This window comes from Dipodomys spectabilis, unplaced genomic scaffold (genome assembly GCF_019054845.1).
Source record: "Dipodomys spectabilis isolate Male_0828 unplaced genomic scaffold, ASM1905484v1 ptg000210l, whole genome shotgun sequence".
Lineage (NCBI taxonomy): Eukaryota > Metazoa > Chordata > Mammalia > Rodentia > Heteromyidae > Dipodomys > Dipodomys spectabilis.
In genome coordinates this window covers 5,007,342-5,022,358 of record NW_024870887.1, presented here as the reverse complement: position 1 = coordinate 5,022,358, position 15,017 = coordinate 5,007,342, and the positions used below count along the sequence as shown (strand labels likewise).

The following is a 15,017-nucleotide window of genomic DNA, read 5'->3' as shown; positions in this document are numbered from 1 at the left end:
GAGAGAGGGAGGGAGGGAGGGAGGGAGGGAGGAAGGAAGGAAGGAAGGGAGGGAGGGAGGAAGGAAGGAAGGAAGGAAGGAAGGAAGAAAGGAAGGAAGGAAGGAAGGAAGGGTGAAGTAAGCCAGGCCCAAAGAAACATAGGTCTCATGATTTCCCTTGTTTGCAATGACTAGTACATGTCTACGACAAGCAGAGGTCAAAGGCTATGTACATTTGACTATATGAGATGATGTTAACTGAAATGTACCCCAAGACAGGGACACAAGGGTTTTTTTTCTTTCTTGCTATTGTTTTTTAATATACTTACAATGCACTATGTGATTCTTCTGTTTCTTTTTTTTAATTTTTCATTTTATTTATTTATTTTTTTATTGTGAGAATACCGTATAGAGGAGTTACAATTACATGGGCAAGATAATGAATACATTTCTCATCAAGCATTGTTGCCTCCTCTTTATTTCCCCTTCCCATCCCTTCCCATACTCCCCTCACCTCCCCCCACCCAATCCTCCCCGCCCCCACCAAAGTTGTAAAGTTCGTTTTTTGACATAACAACTTGTGCATCTCATTGTTGCAATGGGTCCACCTGTATCTCTAGTTAAATGATTTGTTTTTGCCCTTCCCCTCCACAAATTATACCAACATCAAATACAGTGAAAGCAGGGGTTATACCATGGGGGAGGGACATACAAAGCAACATAGAAATTATCTTGTAAATATGTTAGAAACAATTGCATGAAAGAAAAAAACATTTGAATACTTATCTTGGGGTTCATTCCCCTAACATCAACTTATCTGACCTTTTCTGCTTGACTCAGACATATACTAGTTATTGCAAATAAGGGAAACCATAGGACCTATGTTTCTTTGGGCCTGGCTTACTTCACTTAATATAATTTTTTCCAAGTCTTTCCATTTCCTAACAAATGGGGCAATGTCATTCTTTCTGATGGAGACACAGAATTCCATTGTGTATATATACCACATTTTCTTGATCCATTCATCTACTGAGGAGTTTCTGGGTTGGTTCTTTTGTAAGTTCTTCCCCCATGTATAACCCCTGTTTTCACTGCATTTGGTTCCAGTGGTCTGCATCTTGTATATACATTTTTGTAATTTGGGAAGGAGAAGGGGTCTAGCAAAATGCTTAAATGGGGATGCAGGTTGACCCGTTGTGATAATGAGATATATAGGACACTATGTTGAAAACAAACTTTACAATGTTGGGGGGGGAGAGTTGGGGAGGTGGGGAGGGAGTGATGGTGGGGGAAATCAAAGGAGGAGGTAACTGCTTGATAGAAAAGGTACTTATTACTCTACTTATGTAACTGTAACCCCTCTTTACCGTATCTTTATGATTATATATATATATATGTATATATATATATATATATATATATATAAAGGAAGGAAGGAAGGAACAAAGAAAGAAAGAGAAAGGAAGGAGGAGAGGGAAGGAGGGGAGGGGAAGAGAGGAGAGAGAACAGAAGAGGGGAAAGGAGAGGAGAGGAGAGGAGAGGAGAGGGGAGGGGAGGGGAGAGGAGGGGAAGGTAGGGGAGAGAAGAGGAGCTAGGTACTGGTGGCTCATGCTTAGAATCAGGAGGCTGAAATCTGAGGATCAAGGTTCAAAGCCAACTCAGTGAAACTCTTATCTCCAATTAAGCACCAAAAAAAGCCAGAAGTAGAGCTGTGGCTCAAGTGATAAAGCACTAGCTTCAAGCAAAGAAGCTCAGACACAGCACACAGGCCAGAGTTCAAGCCCTAGTACCAGCACATACACATATCACAAATAAAAATTAAAAGGACAAAGATGAAAAGAATATTCCCAAAACATCAGGGGACAATCCCCCACCCCAGCAACAACAGCTACAGCATCCTTCGTCTGAAGACAACGCTGACTTTACTGCCAGAAGCTCAAAGCAATGAAAGCCAGTGGATGAGACAGAAAAGAAAATATAGAACCTGGAAAACAAATTGCCTCCACCAGAGCTATTTATTTAGCACTTTCCCACCCTGCCCCCCGCCCACCCCCCTTTGGAAAGGGACAGGATTGGCTATGTTTACAAACCCCTGTGATCTTTCTAACGCTATTGTTTAGTTAACAGCTCCTGCCCTCTGCAGCCGTCTCCCAGGTACTGGATCACTTTCCAGATATAAAACTTGTCAAGGAGAACCCAAGGTGATGCTAACAGCTGTCACCCCACAGAGAGGTAATTATAAAACCATGATTAAAAACAAAAGAAAATCTTCCAATATTATTGCCTTCTTTGCCAGGAAATAAGATGTGGGAATCCAGACCACCCTCTGAATAAACCCTGGTATTAAAGACCAAACACAGCCCCCATACGGTCCATACAGAGAAGCACCCACCTAGAGATCACCTGGGTCCTGCGCTCGACACTGTCCTGCCGGAGCCGTGGGGAACAGGCACAAGGATGCTCTTCCTTCGTTGGCCCCTCTTAGGAATCACTTTCAGCTGGAAAGTGCTCTGCCCTCCCAATCCTCTGCCTCCAGCTGTGAGATCTGAGTCAGAGCAAGCAGGGAGGGAGAAGCTTGTCCAAGTCTCTCTCCATAGGAAGATGGGGGTTGGGAAAACCAAGGGTAGCTAAAAAGGCCTGATAACCAAGGACAAAGAGGCAGGCAACCGGAGAAAAGCACTAGCTTCCTAGTAGAGTTCTTCAAGATAGGTGGCCCAGCTTAGCTCTGGTGGCTCACACCTGTAATCCTAGCTACTCAGGAGGCTGAGATCTGAGGATTGAGGTTTGAAGCCCAGCCCAGGGTGGACAAAAATGACCGTGAGACACTTATCGCCAATAAAGCAGCAAAAAGCTGGAAGTAGAGCTGTGGCTGAAGTGGGAGAGCGTCAGCCTTGAGTGAAAAAGCTAAGGCACAAAAGAAAAAAAAAAATAGAAGATAAGCAACTCCTAAGCTTACAAAGGATCTCAGGCCCCATGAAACCCAGCACATTCTCTCTTCTTCCAAACCAGGGACAAAAGAGACCCTGCCAAGCCCTGATGACTAGCTGATCCTAAAGCAATGGCTCCCAGACATCATGGCCAATGCTTGTCTAGTGTTCCAGGAGCCCATGCCCTATGCTAAGCACCTTTCAATAATTTATATTACTACTACTACTATTATTGTTATTATCGTTGACAGTACCCAGGATCGAAGTCAGAGCCACATACTTGCTAGGCAAACACTATCATTTAAGCCACACCTCTAGCCTCATTTTGTGCTGGTTATTTTTGAAGTAGCCTCTCACACTATAGCCTAACTGGTCTGAGCTGTGATCCTATTTGTGCTTCCCTGTGTCACTGAGGATGACAGGCACACCCCTTCTGCACCCAGTCACTGTGCCTACCTTCTGCAGCCAGAGTCACAGCCCCTGGCATGGCAGATGTGCACCACCCAACCTTGCCATTGGTTGAGATGGAGTCTAGTGAGCTTTTATGTCATGGGCTGTCTTCAAACTACCATCCCCTGATTCCTGCCTACCAAATAGCTAGGATTACAAGCTTGAGCCACTGTGCCCAATTCTTCTCAAGAATTCTCCATCATCCTCAGCAGCCAAGTGAGAGAGCCGTTGCTATCACAGCACCACCACCACCACATACACATACAAAGCCTCATACCAGCCATCTAGAATACTCAGAACTGAACCTAGGTCTCTGACTCCAGTGCCTGGCTTCGAGTCCCTGCCTGGAATCCCAGCATACTCCAGAACTGAGAAGGGAAAGGAGCTGGCATGCCTGGAGCCACAGGAGCAAAGCCATTATGGCCACTTTTGTACAGGCCCATTGAATTATGGTTTCTAAACTGAGGCACAGATTTGGATCACCTAAAAAGGAGGAGGGAGATGGCACTGGAAAGGAAAGGAAGAAGAGAAGCAAAGTGGGAGGAAGATGAGGGGAAGGGAAGAGGGGGAAAGAGGAAGAGGGGAAGGAAGGAAGGGTGGGGGGTTGGGCTCTACCCCAAGACAAACTGAAGCAAAAGCCTGAGGGAAGGGCCAGGTGCCGTATTCTGTCATTGTTGCGAGACAATTCTGAAGCTCAGTGTGAGTGAAGACCCATTTGCTCTCCCAGAATGTGGAAATGAGAAATGAAAATGAAAAGAAAAACAGGTGAGGGCTGACAGCAAAATTTCCTGAAATCTCAGCAACTCCACTTGATGAGAAAGTAAGTCCTGGCAGTTCCAGTTCTTGACAAGTCTCTGGTCTATTATTCTCAAGCCTTAGAGAGAGTGGGAAGGAGTGGAGAGAGAGAGAGCAAGAGACTTCCCAAACCAGAGGCCAGTTCTCCGCTCCAGGAGCATCTCCTGTGAGCAGATTTCTGGCCCATGTACAACCTGCAAAAAATGGGGTGAGGCCCGCTCCACTCCTCACTCTCTTGGACTGGCCTTCCCACTTGGTCCTCGTAGGCCCAGAACCGAGTCACTAAGGAACTATCCTCCTTGCTTTAGAAGCAATGGCGTGAAGAAATCTTTTGAAGCTGAAATTCCTAAGGCATACCAGGACCAGGGGTATGAGCAGCAAAACCCTTCACTGCCCAGCAGTGGATTAAAACCTGAAGGAAGGGAAACAGATAGTGCAAAGGTTTATATGTTTTGCTGTTGTTTTCAACACCTCTACACATGAGCTGGGGAACAGAACTTAGGGGATAGGAAGTTTCTGCTTCCAGTTTGTGGTAGGCCTAGAAGACAGGAAAACAGGAAATACAGTTGAGGTTGAACTTGATGTCTGCCTCCTCAATCACTGTCCCTGGGCTATTACAGCTCAAATAAAAAAAAATTCCTGAACTATTTTGATCTGTTCATCGATCTAGACAAGTAGAAAATATAGGTCCTGGGGCTGGGAAGGTGGCTCAGTGGTAGAGCACTTGTCTTGCATGCATGAGGCCCTGGGTTTGATTCCTCAGCACCACATAAGCAAACAGAAAAAAGCCGGAAGTGGCACTGTAGAGTGCTAACCTTGCGCTGAAGTGCTGAGGGACAGCGCCCAGGCCCAGAGTTCAGGCCCATGACCGGACCCAAAAAAAAAAAAAAAAAAAAAAAAAAAAAATATATATATATATATATATATATATATGTCCTCAAACCAAGCCTAAAATGCTTGTTCAGACAATGTGCAAGCACTGTATATGTGCTTGTCTATGTATATATAAATATATATGTGCTGTATATGTATATATAAATGTGCAAGCACATTTTATACAATTAAACTGTATAAAACTTTAAGATGACTTGAAAACACTCTTGGTAACTTTGGATAATCCTCTTTCTAGCAGGTCATTAACGTGACACGAAGAATGAGATGCTTGCAGGAACACCTATGCTGGGGCTAAAACGTAAGCTGCCTAGGGAAAGCCAGGCCCCACCTTGGGCCAAGGCATAGGGAGGGACCGCCAGGGACATGGCTTCACAGGTCAGATTCCCCAGGAAGGCTTCAGAACAGTTGGCAAAATGTCAAATCTCAGGGCATGTGACCATGGACAGGTGAGGCCTACCTGCTGCCTGACACTGAGCCTCAGCACGTTGCTCTAGTTGGGTCCTTGGCCAGCACTGACATGCCACACCCCTTCAGCCTTCACCTTCCCAGGGCTGCCCCACCTGGGTGTTTGATATTGACCTGAGCTCTACCACTGGCTACACCACTGTTACCCTGTTACCCAGCAGTGCCACTATGTCCAGAGCCTGATTTCCCAGTTTCTCCTACCAGAACACGTTCACCGGCTTCTCCACCAGTGACCAATACTTGTCTCTGCTTGTCACACCCTGGCCCATAGTGTGCCCCAAATACTCCCTTCTCTCCCTCCCTCCCCCTCCCCCTGCCAGTGATGTGATTCAGCCCAACTGCAGTAGACTGTGTACTTTGAAAGATCCTCCATGACTCTGTGCAATGCACAGTGCTTTACTCTCTTCCAAGTGTTCCCACGTATAGGGTTCCAACATGAAGCATTCTCTAGAAACCATGCCAGCTTCTAGAGAAGTCTGATAGTGCCACAATGCCAAATTCCCCTGGCCTTTTAACAAGCTGGGTACGGAGGTCCCATAGGGCCAACACATTGCGCCCCAGAGGATTTTCCAGGGCAGAAGCTAGTGGGTCCAGAGATGTCTATTTCACTCACCTCTGACCAGGCCAAGAGCATATAAACCAGATTCAGGGGACTAATTCAGGAGCTCTAGGTTTCCAAAGGCCTGGGTGGGTGTCTCTCAGGCAGGTAGGCTCTCCACCCCTTAAATGGGCTACAACTCATGGGTCTGTGCTACCCTCTTCCTTCCCACCCCTCTGCCTCAATCTCATCTGCAACTGGCTTTGATGTCATCAAGTTTTATTTTATTTGTTTTCTAAAGCTACCTCCTGGGAAATCCTCAGAGGTTAAAAAAGAAGAAGAAGAAAGTACAAGATAAGAAAACCTTAGAAAAATAAGTCCTTCTTTTATTTCTACTTCAAAATATACTATATACATCAGGAACTCTATGGGAGGAAGGATAGACCAAGAGATTATTTCATCATAAAAAAATAAAAGAAGACCAAAAAATAATAATAATAACTGCCCATGTCAGATCCATCCTTAATCCAGCTGCAAGAGGCCGGAGCTGCTAGTTGTCTTCCTGCCGCTGCCACTGACTTTGTGACTGCTTCCCAGGGATTCTGGGTCTAAGAGTTCCCGCAGCATTGTGAGGACTGGCTGGGACTGGCTGGCTGCAAAGTCCTGCAGGCGGGAGCCCATTTGCTCCTGGAGGCTCCTGGACAAAAGGCACACCACAGCCCGGACGTTCCCACCACGCCCAGGAAGGACTCCGTTCCCAGTCATGTTGTTCAGGAAGTACCAGAGGACCGGAAGGACATGCCGCTCCACAGCCTGAGGCTTTTGAGGGTAAACTGAGGCCACCAGCACTGTTGGGAAGAAAAGAGGGAAGACCGCTTGAACTGGGCACTCTGTCCCCTCCCACTCTGCTCCCTTGGAGCATATCTATCCTCCAAAGGACAGCCCAGCAGGGCTGATTGCTCCCTAGGCACATTGCCCAAAAATCTTTTCAGGAGACAGTTAAAATGTTTTCATTTAACATCAGATGAGAGAAATATGAATGAATATGTGCCTATAGAGGTAACATGGAACAGAGAGAGAGAGAGAGAGAGAGAGAGAGAGAGAGAGAGAGAAATGTGTGTCCATGTGTGAATATATGTGTGTAGGTGCTATATCACTTGATCCACATCTCCAGTCCTGTTTGCTCTAGCTGCCTTTTTAGATAGGACCTCAATTTTTACCAAGGCCACTTTGGACCACAATCATCCTATTTATACCTCCTGCTATAGATTAGTGTGGACCACCATGCCCAGTTACTAGTTGACATGTAGTCTCATGAACTTTTTGCCAACTTCCCAGGGTTGGCCAGAAATCCTCCTGATCTCCATCTCTGGCGTAGCTAGAATTACTAGTATGCATCAACCCAACAGAAACTATATATTTTATGGAAGAAAGGCAAAAATGAATAAGCCCTGCAACAATTATAATGTGTCAACAATGAATGTATGTCTAATGTCAGCTTTTAGGAAAGCAGGTGACAAATAATAGCAAGTGTCAGCATTGCATGAGTCCACATCACCACCAACAAACACAGATAAAAATTATCCTAGAGCAAGAAGACTCAAACACAGCCTTCTGGCAGATAGAACAGCAAGTGGTGGACAAAACCAGCATGACCTTCCATGTGGGGATGCCAATCCTCAGGGCAAGACCAACAGCAGTCTGTGAAAGATGAAACTGTTTGGAAACTGGCTGGAACTCACTAGTCTAGTGCTGCAACAACCCCCTGAATCCAGTTATCCAAAGCCTAAAATCCCCTAAAGCCAAAGGCCAGCCAGGAGCCAGATGAACCTACAGCCAGCTGTCTGTCACCAACGTGCCAGGTTGAAGCTGACATCCAGGCACATCAAAGGCTACCCCGGCCACCACAGAGAAGCTGCTCTGGCCTCTGGCTGTGGCTGGGTTAGCCTAAGTGCATCCATGCTAACACTGCTTGTTTTCCAAGCAGCACACTCTATCTGGTGCCCTGCCAAAGGACAAGCACTGGTGGAAGCAAACAACCCTGAGAACAGTGCTTCGTTGATGTATGGGGCCAAGAAACAAGAAGGTTACAAGGACCCAGCATGTCCAGGGGACCATTTGGGTGTGGGACTTGAAAATCCAGGTGTGGTTCCATTTCATGCTCCCAGCACCCATAAAAGCAAGGACCTTTGCTAATTTTAATGAGGCAAGCAAGACTCAAACCAGGAAGCCTCTGGCCTCTATAAAAGCACTGCTGACAACAAAGGACCAGCTCTGCCTTGGATCCAAAGATTCTATCCACATTCCCCCACACACACCCCCCTGAGCCCCCCACCCAAAAAAAACTCTGCAGGATCCGCAGCCCCGGGCTGGTCTGAAGCTCTGATTTACTTTTTTTCATTTTTTTCTGTTTATTTTTGTGTTTTCATTCCTGGGGCTTGAACTCAAGGGTCTGGGCACAGTCTCTGAGCTTTTTCACTTAAGGCTAGTGCTCTACCACTTTGAGCCACAACTCCACTTCCAGTTTTTTGGTGATTAATTGAAGAGTCTCATGGACTTTCCTGCCTGGGCTGGCTTCAAACTGCAATCCTCCTGAGTAGTATGAGCTTCCAGCGCCCAGCTGATTTGCTTTTATTGAAACCTGCAATTTGTCCTGCTCTCATCAATTTAATATCATGTAAGCCAGAGGGGGCAGGAGGTACCTATGATTTCAGAGCAAACTTGGGACAATGGAGAACCAAACCAGATGATCCCAACCTGACATTCTCAAAGACATTTCCCACCAAATGTCAATGTTGGCTGTTGAGGCCATGTCTGTGGGTTCCAGCACCCCAATGTGTAGGACTGCCTGGGGATCTCCAAGAGTTACAGGACCCTCCAAGTCAAAATGACCACTGGGAAAGCTGGTCTGCACAATCCTAGTCAACCTATCTGCATAAATGCTCACTAGAAGAGGCTCCCAGAGCACAGAAGCTGCGAGCACCCGCACAAAATAGGACCCAGAGGCCCTAGCTGGAAAGAGCTGAGAGTTAGCTTTCCTTGGGCTTGAAGCAAGCTGCATAGGAAAAGCACAGTAACCCGGCAGGCAGAAAAAATGGCCCCAGTCAGCCCCAAGGAGGGGAAGCCAAGAACAGGAGGACCAGGAAGGGAGGCAATCAAAAGTTCCCCACATCAACTACCCTGAACATCCACAACCCAAAAGTTTCCCGAACCTCCATGGCTTCTCACCTGCAAGGGGGGAAAAAAAAAGATGCAAACAGGAAGAGAGCTGTGTGCACCACATTCTTAGCCGCATCACTCACAAGAGACTAAAGGAGCGAAGCAAGCCAGTGTTCTTCTGTTCATAGTTGGATGGATGCATAAACACAATGTGGAACAAACATACAGTGCAGTATCTATCACTCAGCTTTAAGAAGCAGGAAATTCCAACACCTGCTACAGCATAAATGAGCCTTGTAGACAGGCAAAGTGAAATGAGCCGGTCATAAGAAGACTAATACTGTAGATTCCCCTCCTGGGAGATTCCTGGGGTAGTCCGTCCTCAGAGACAGGAAGTAGAATGGTGGCTGCCAGGGCTGGGGTCAGGGAGCAGCTCAGACAAGAGGGGTGTGGGGAGTTACTGCTTAATGGAGACAGACTCTTAAGTTTCACAAGATGAATGAGGTAGATGACTATGGTGGTTACACATTTTGAATGCATTTAGTACTATTAAACTAAGCCCTCCGTTAAAATAGTCTCAACGGTAAATCTCATGTGTATTTGAACACAATAAAAAAGTGAAGCAGGGGAAGATGAGAACAAACCCAAGGACCAGGCCCGGAAACAACACCCCCACTTCCACCAATGGGGTTTGAAGGAGAAAATGTAAACCTGGGTAGGAAGCAACCCAAAGAAAGTAACCCAAAAGACCACTCGGACAGAAGAAGTTAAGTAGAAGGAAAGATTTGTTGCCAGCAGAGCTGACAAGAAAGACCAAGTTCTCATGAGGAAAGGGAGAAAATAGCACTGACTGGCCCCTTGGAGGCCCCTTTTATATCAGGGGCCGGAAGTGGGCGGTGCTTCTTCTACTGTGCAGGTGCTGGCATCCAGGGTAGAGCTTAGGCCTGCGAGGTGGGTGTTTCCATACAGGGTTCACCTGCTTTTCCCCTTTTGGCCCTCCCCAGACCCTGTCCCTCTTGAGCAGTGAGGTGCCCACACTTCCTCCTTGCTCATTTCCTGGATACCAGGAGAGGCTGGTCAGCCAGCTGGCCAGGTCACTCACTCTCTGGCTGGAGAGAAGGGTGCAGAAACCTTTCTAGAAGCCATTGTGGGGGAACAAAACCCAATAAACTGAGGCTTAAAAGACAGCTGAAGTAATTAGCAAAAAGTCAACTCCAATTAAGCTGTGCTATTATTAGTCCAGGCTTCATGGCAAAGGGAATTTTCTCCTCTGTTCCTAGCTGACAGCAAGTTAGTAGAAGAGCTCTGGAGGACTGCTTGTTTTTAATGTTCTTGGAAAGGAATGAGGTAAATATGTTCAAGTAAGGTTGCCTGCCCAGTTCTAGGTCACCGAAATTACTTACACAAGGAAATGTTCCTCCCCACCCATAACACTCATATTGAGCAATAGAAGAGGGCTCCTTCCACGTCTGCTCCCCTGAGTGATCTTAGTTCCACCCTGTTACCCCCAGGGTAGGAAGCGTTCCTCATCAAAGCCCGGCCCTGCCTTGCTGGCCCTACCTGTTTGAAGCCGGCTTAGCCAATAGCTCGGAGGGGTGGAGGGGGGGGCGGCTCACCTGACAGGCGTTTTGTGATGTCCAGCAGTGCGCGGCCACTCAGGAAACGCACACGCCCAGCAAACGCTTGCAGGAGGCAGAGGTGGTCTGAAAGAGATGGGGATATCAGTGGCCACGATGCTGTGGGCTAAGAAAAGCATGGGTATTCGTGGTACTGCGTGACCACACACCTATGTGGGGAAAGGACTCTCTGGAGAGTTCATTTTCCCAAGTCACTATGGTGCCGCTTTTAAAAAGGGAGTGGACGTGGGGTAATTGAAGAAGAGTGAATACCCGGATGTTAAAGGGCTCCAATGCATCTGGGTTTACTCTATGGGTCTGGTTTGTATTGCCTGTAATTTTTCCAAATCACATGTTTGGGGCAAAAGAAGGAAGATGGAAGATGCATAGATAGACAGACAGACAGACAGACAGACAGATAGATAGATAGATAGATAGATAGATAGAGATGAATGGAAATGTGAACATATCGATATATTTATAGTCCTAGGGAATCTAAGGCACTCAGCCATGGTCACATATAGGTTAGTAAAAGGTTGAAGTTAGAATTCATCAGTCATGGCTCACCTCAAAGTCCGAACTTGTGTTCTAACCAGGGAATCTTTTGTTTCCACACTGAAGACTTACTGATATCCTTATATAATAGACACAGAGCTAGAAACTAAGTAAAACATGGTCTTCCACACTTCTCTCAGTAAGCAACTCTGATGAAACTGATGTTTAAGGGCCTTCAACATGAACTTGACCCAGGGAAGGATGCTCTGTGCTTGTGTAAAGTACAAAGCCACGGTGACCAACTCAACTTGGGCCCCCAAGGCCCCTTCTTCACTCTTGCACTGGTATTTTGTGTCACAGGGACCCAGGACAGCTGCTCATCATACCAGGAACAGACACACATGGCCAGCTCTGGTGGGGCCAGAAGTGGGGGTTTGTAGGCTCTGGGTGTTTGACTGTCCCTCAACAGTTTGTCAGCTCACCACCTAGGCCCAACTCCCCCTTGCTTGTAAACCAGGTAGGTGAAGGCCCATGCCCAACATGAACACACAGATGCCAGAGTCCATCCTTCACGTACTACAATTCCACTTTGAGGAAGTGTGTGTCTGTCTGTGTGTGTGTGTGTGCGTGCGCACACACGTGCGCGCACATGCACGCATACACGCACACATGCCAGGGCCTGAGCACTGTCCCTAAGCTTTTTGCTCAAGGTTAGCACTCTACCACTTGAGCCACAGCTTCACTTCCAGTTTCTTGGTAGTGAGTTAGAGATGAGGGTCTCATAGACTTTCTTGCCCTGGCCGACTTCGAACTTCAATCCACAGCTCTCAGCTTCAGTTTCCTGAGTATCTAGGATTATAGGTGTAAGCCACCAGCACCCAACTTTAACTTTTTATTTTTTTGTAATCATTCCAGTTCCCTTTTCCCACCTGTCCAGCTTTCCCAAGCCACACCCAGCTCCAGGAACACAACTCATCTAGATACCCGGCCACACCCATGGAAGAAGCTCTGGGTCTCAGTACCTCCCCAGACAAGATCAGGGATGTCTCAGGATTAAAATGTTCTTTACCTCTTGGATTATATATATTTTTTCCAATCCTGGGGCTTGAACTCAGGGTCTGACACTGTCCTTGAGCTTCTTTGTTCAAGGCTAGCTAGCACTCTACCACTTGAGCCACAGCAACACTTCCAGCTTTTTCTGTTTATGTGGCACTGAGGAATCAAACCCAGGGCTTCCTGCATGCTGGGAAGGAACTCTACCACTAAGCCACATTCCCAGGCCCTGGATTATATTTCTAAAGTCAACTGCAAGAGCCCATAGAGTTTTAGAAACAGAGTTTTAGCCCAGAGTTTTAGAAACTGCTTATTCCTCTCCATTTTAACTGATGTCATCTAGTTTCTCAGACTGTTAAACTTGAAGACCTGCCTTCCTCACAGTCATGCAAGGTAAGGAAAGTTGCCCTTTCCTGATAAAGGCATGCTGGCCTAGCGGATGCATGAGTAGGACTTCTTTTACACCCCACACTGCTTCTCACATGAACTGCGAAGGTCCCAGCATGCCCAGCTCCTCGCATCTTGCAGCCACTGTAATCTCAGCATAATTCAGTGGGAGGTGGGGCAAGTAATGAGATGCCCAAAGCTGTCAGGAGGAAAGATGGGGAGAGGTCCAACCCAGTGTCGCCACAGTGGCCCAGCAGTGTGTCCTAGAGTCTTAGCCCATCTCCTGTAAGCATAACAGAAAGCCACAGATTGCATTCTTTTCTTCTTTTTTTTTTTTTCCAGTCTTTGGGCTTGAGCTCAGGGCCTGAGCTTCTTTTGCTCAAGGCTAGCACTCTACCACTTGAGCCACAGCACCACTTCCAGCTTTTTCTGTTTATGTGGTGTTGAGGAATCAAACTCAGGGCTTCATGCAAGCTAGGCAAGCACTCTTCCACCAGGCCACATTCCCAGCACCCAGATTGCATTCTTTATAACCAGAAATGTATTTGAGCCAGAGCTAGTGGCTCATGCTTGTAATCCTAGCTACTCAGGAGGCTGGGATCTGAGGATTGCAGTTCAAAGCTAGCCTGACCATACAAATCCAAAGACTCATCTCTAGTGAACCAGCATAAAACCAGAAATGGAGGTATGGCTTAAATGGCAAAGCACATAAAAGTCAAGCAACAACTGGAGGGCTTAGTTCAAGCCTTAGTGCTAGCACAGAAAATAAAAGTATACTTGACTCAGGCTGACAAGTCTAAGAACATAGCACCTGCATTTGGACCTGATCACCAGAGCAGAAGGCAAAGGGCAAATGACCTACTCTCACCTACCCCCGTAGAACCATGGCATTCATGTATTCATGAGGGCATAAATATCTCTAAGGTCCCACCACTCAGTCCTGTCACAATGGCAATCAATTTCAGCATGAGTCTTGGAGAGGATTGTCAAACCACAGCCTCTGTGGTCCAGGAGCTGACATCTCAAGGCCAGACTTCATGAGGAGCAGTCTTGAGGCCTCCCTGGGGAAGTCATTCCCCACAGCCCACCGCGCCCCAGCCTCTTGTCCTGAGGCTCCCATTCCCCCTGGGCCACACATCCAGCAACGTGGCCACTCCTCACGCCCCTGCGCTCCTTGTGAAGCCTGTGAGGGACACAGAGGAGCAAATGCACACATGTGTGCAAAAGCCAACAGCAGTCTGGAAAGTAATTTGCCCTGGGAGTAAAAGGGTTTCCAAGTTCTAGAACATTGCAGTTAACAAGACGTGGCCTGGGGGTGGGCGCTTGGTAATGTTGTAATTGTGTACAAATAGATTTTCTATCAATGTCACCTGATTATTGCTTCCGGGTACTTCTGCTTATCTCACACACACACACACACACACACACACACACACACACACACACATCTGTCATTCATCTGGAGCTTTTATTTGAAAGCCAAGAACTTCTCCCTCCTTTTCACAATGCTCACATTTCTTCCTGGCTCCAAGAGCCAGAAAGAAGTGACTTAGGAAGCACTAGAAAACTCACAGGCAATGCCAGGTGCCAGTAGCTCACGCCTGTAATCCTAACTACTCAGGAGGCCGAGATCTGAGGATCACAGTTCAAAGCCAGCCCGGGCAAGAAAATCCGTGAGACTCTTATCTCCAATTAACCACCAGAAAACCGGAAGTGGTGCTGTGGCTCAAGTGGTAGAGTGCTCGGCTTGAGCTGAAGAGCTGAGGGACAGTGCCCAGGCCCAGAGTTCAAGCCCCATGACTGACAAAAAAAAGGGAAGGAATGGAAGGGAAGGGAAGGAAGGAAAAGAAGGAAGGAAGGAAGGAAGGAAGGGAGGGAGGAAGGAAGGAAAGAAGGAAATGCACATGCAGCAGACATCTGCCCCAGACCAAGCTCCACCACAACTAGTATAAACCATACTGTGGAGTGCAGAACAATGTTAAAACAAGCTGCCTTGTTCCCAGACTATCGTTTATGAGTCATAGAGCATGGACCCAGGCAGGTAGCTTGTCTTGCTTTGGCTACTTTCATAGGGAAAGCTCTCCCAGGTTTAATAAGAAACACAAAAACATAGTGATGGAAGGTATGGGTTCAGAGTGCTAATTACCTATGTTTAGATCCTACCTTTTTCATGTTCTACTGTGTAACTCTTGACAAGTCACTGATTGGTCTCTATGACTCAGTTTACTCATCTATAAAATGGGGATAATCCTGGTACCT

At 46.9% G+C, this 15,017-nt stretch overlaps 1 protein-coding gene across 3 annotated transcripts in view; it reads right to left on the bottom strand.

Annotated features, from left to right (window-relative positions):
- Window positions 1–6,504: 6,504 nt before the first annotated feature.
- Window positions 6,505–15,017, bottom strand: part of Togaram2 (TOG array regulator of axonemal microtubules 2) — a 45,175-nt gene continuing 36,662 nt past the window's right edge. For all 3 annotated transcript variants that reach the window (XM_042696772.1, XM_042696773.1, XM_042696774.1), the window contains 2 exons: window positions 10,824–10,910; window positions 6,505–6,896 (listed from right to left, as the gene is read on the bottom strand). In XM_042696772.1, coding sequence (XP_042552706.1) covers window positions 6,571–6,896; window positions 10,824–10,910 — 413 coding nt within the window. In that variant the 3' untranslated portion in view covers window positions 6,505–6,570. The remainder of the gene's footprint in view (window positions 6,897–10,823; window positions 10,911–15,017) is intronic.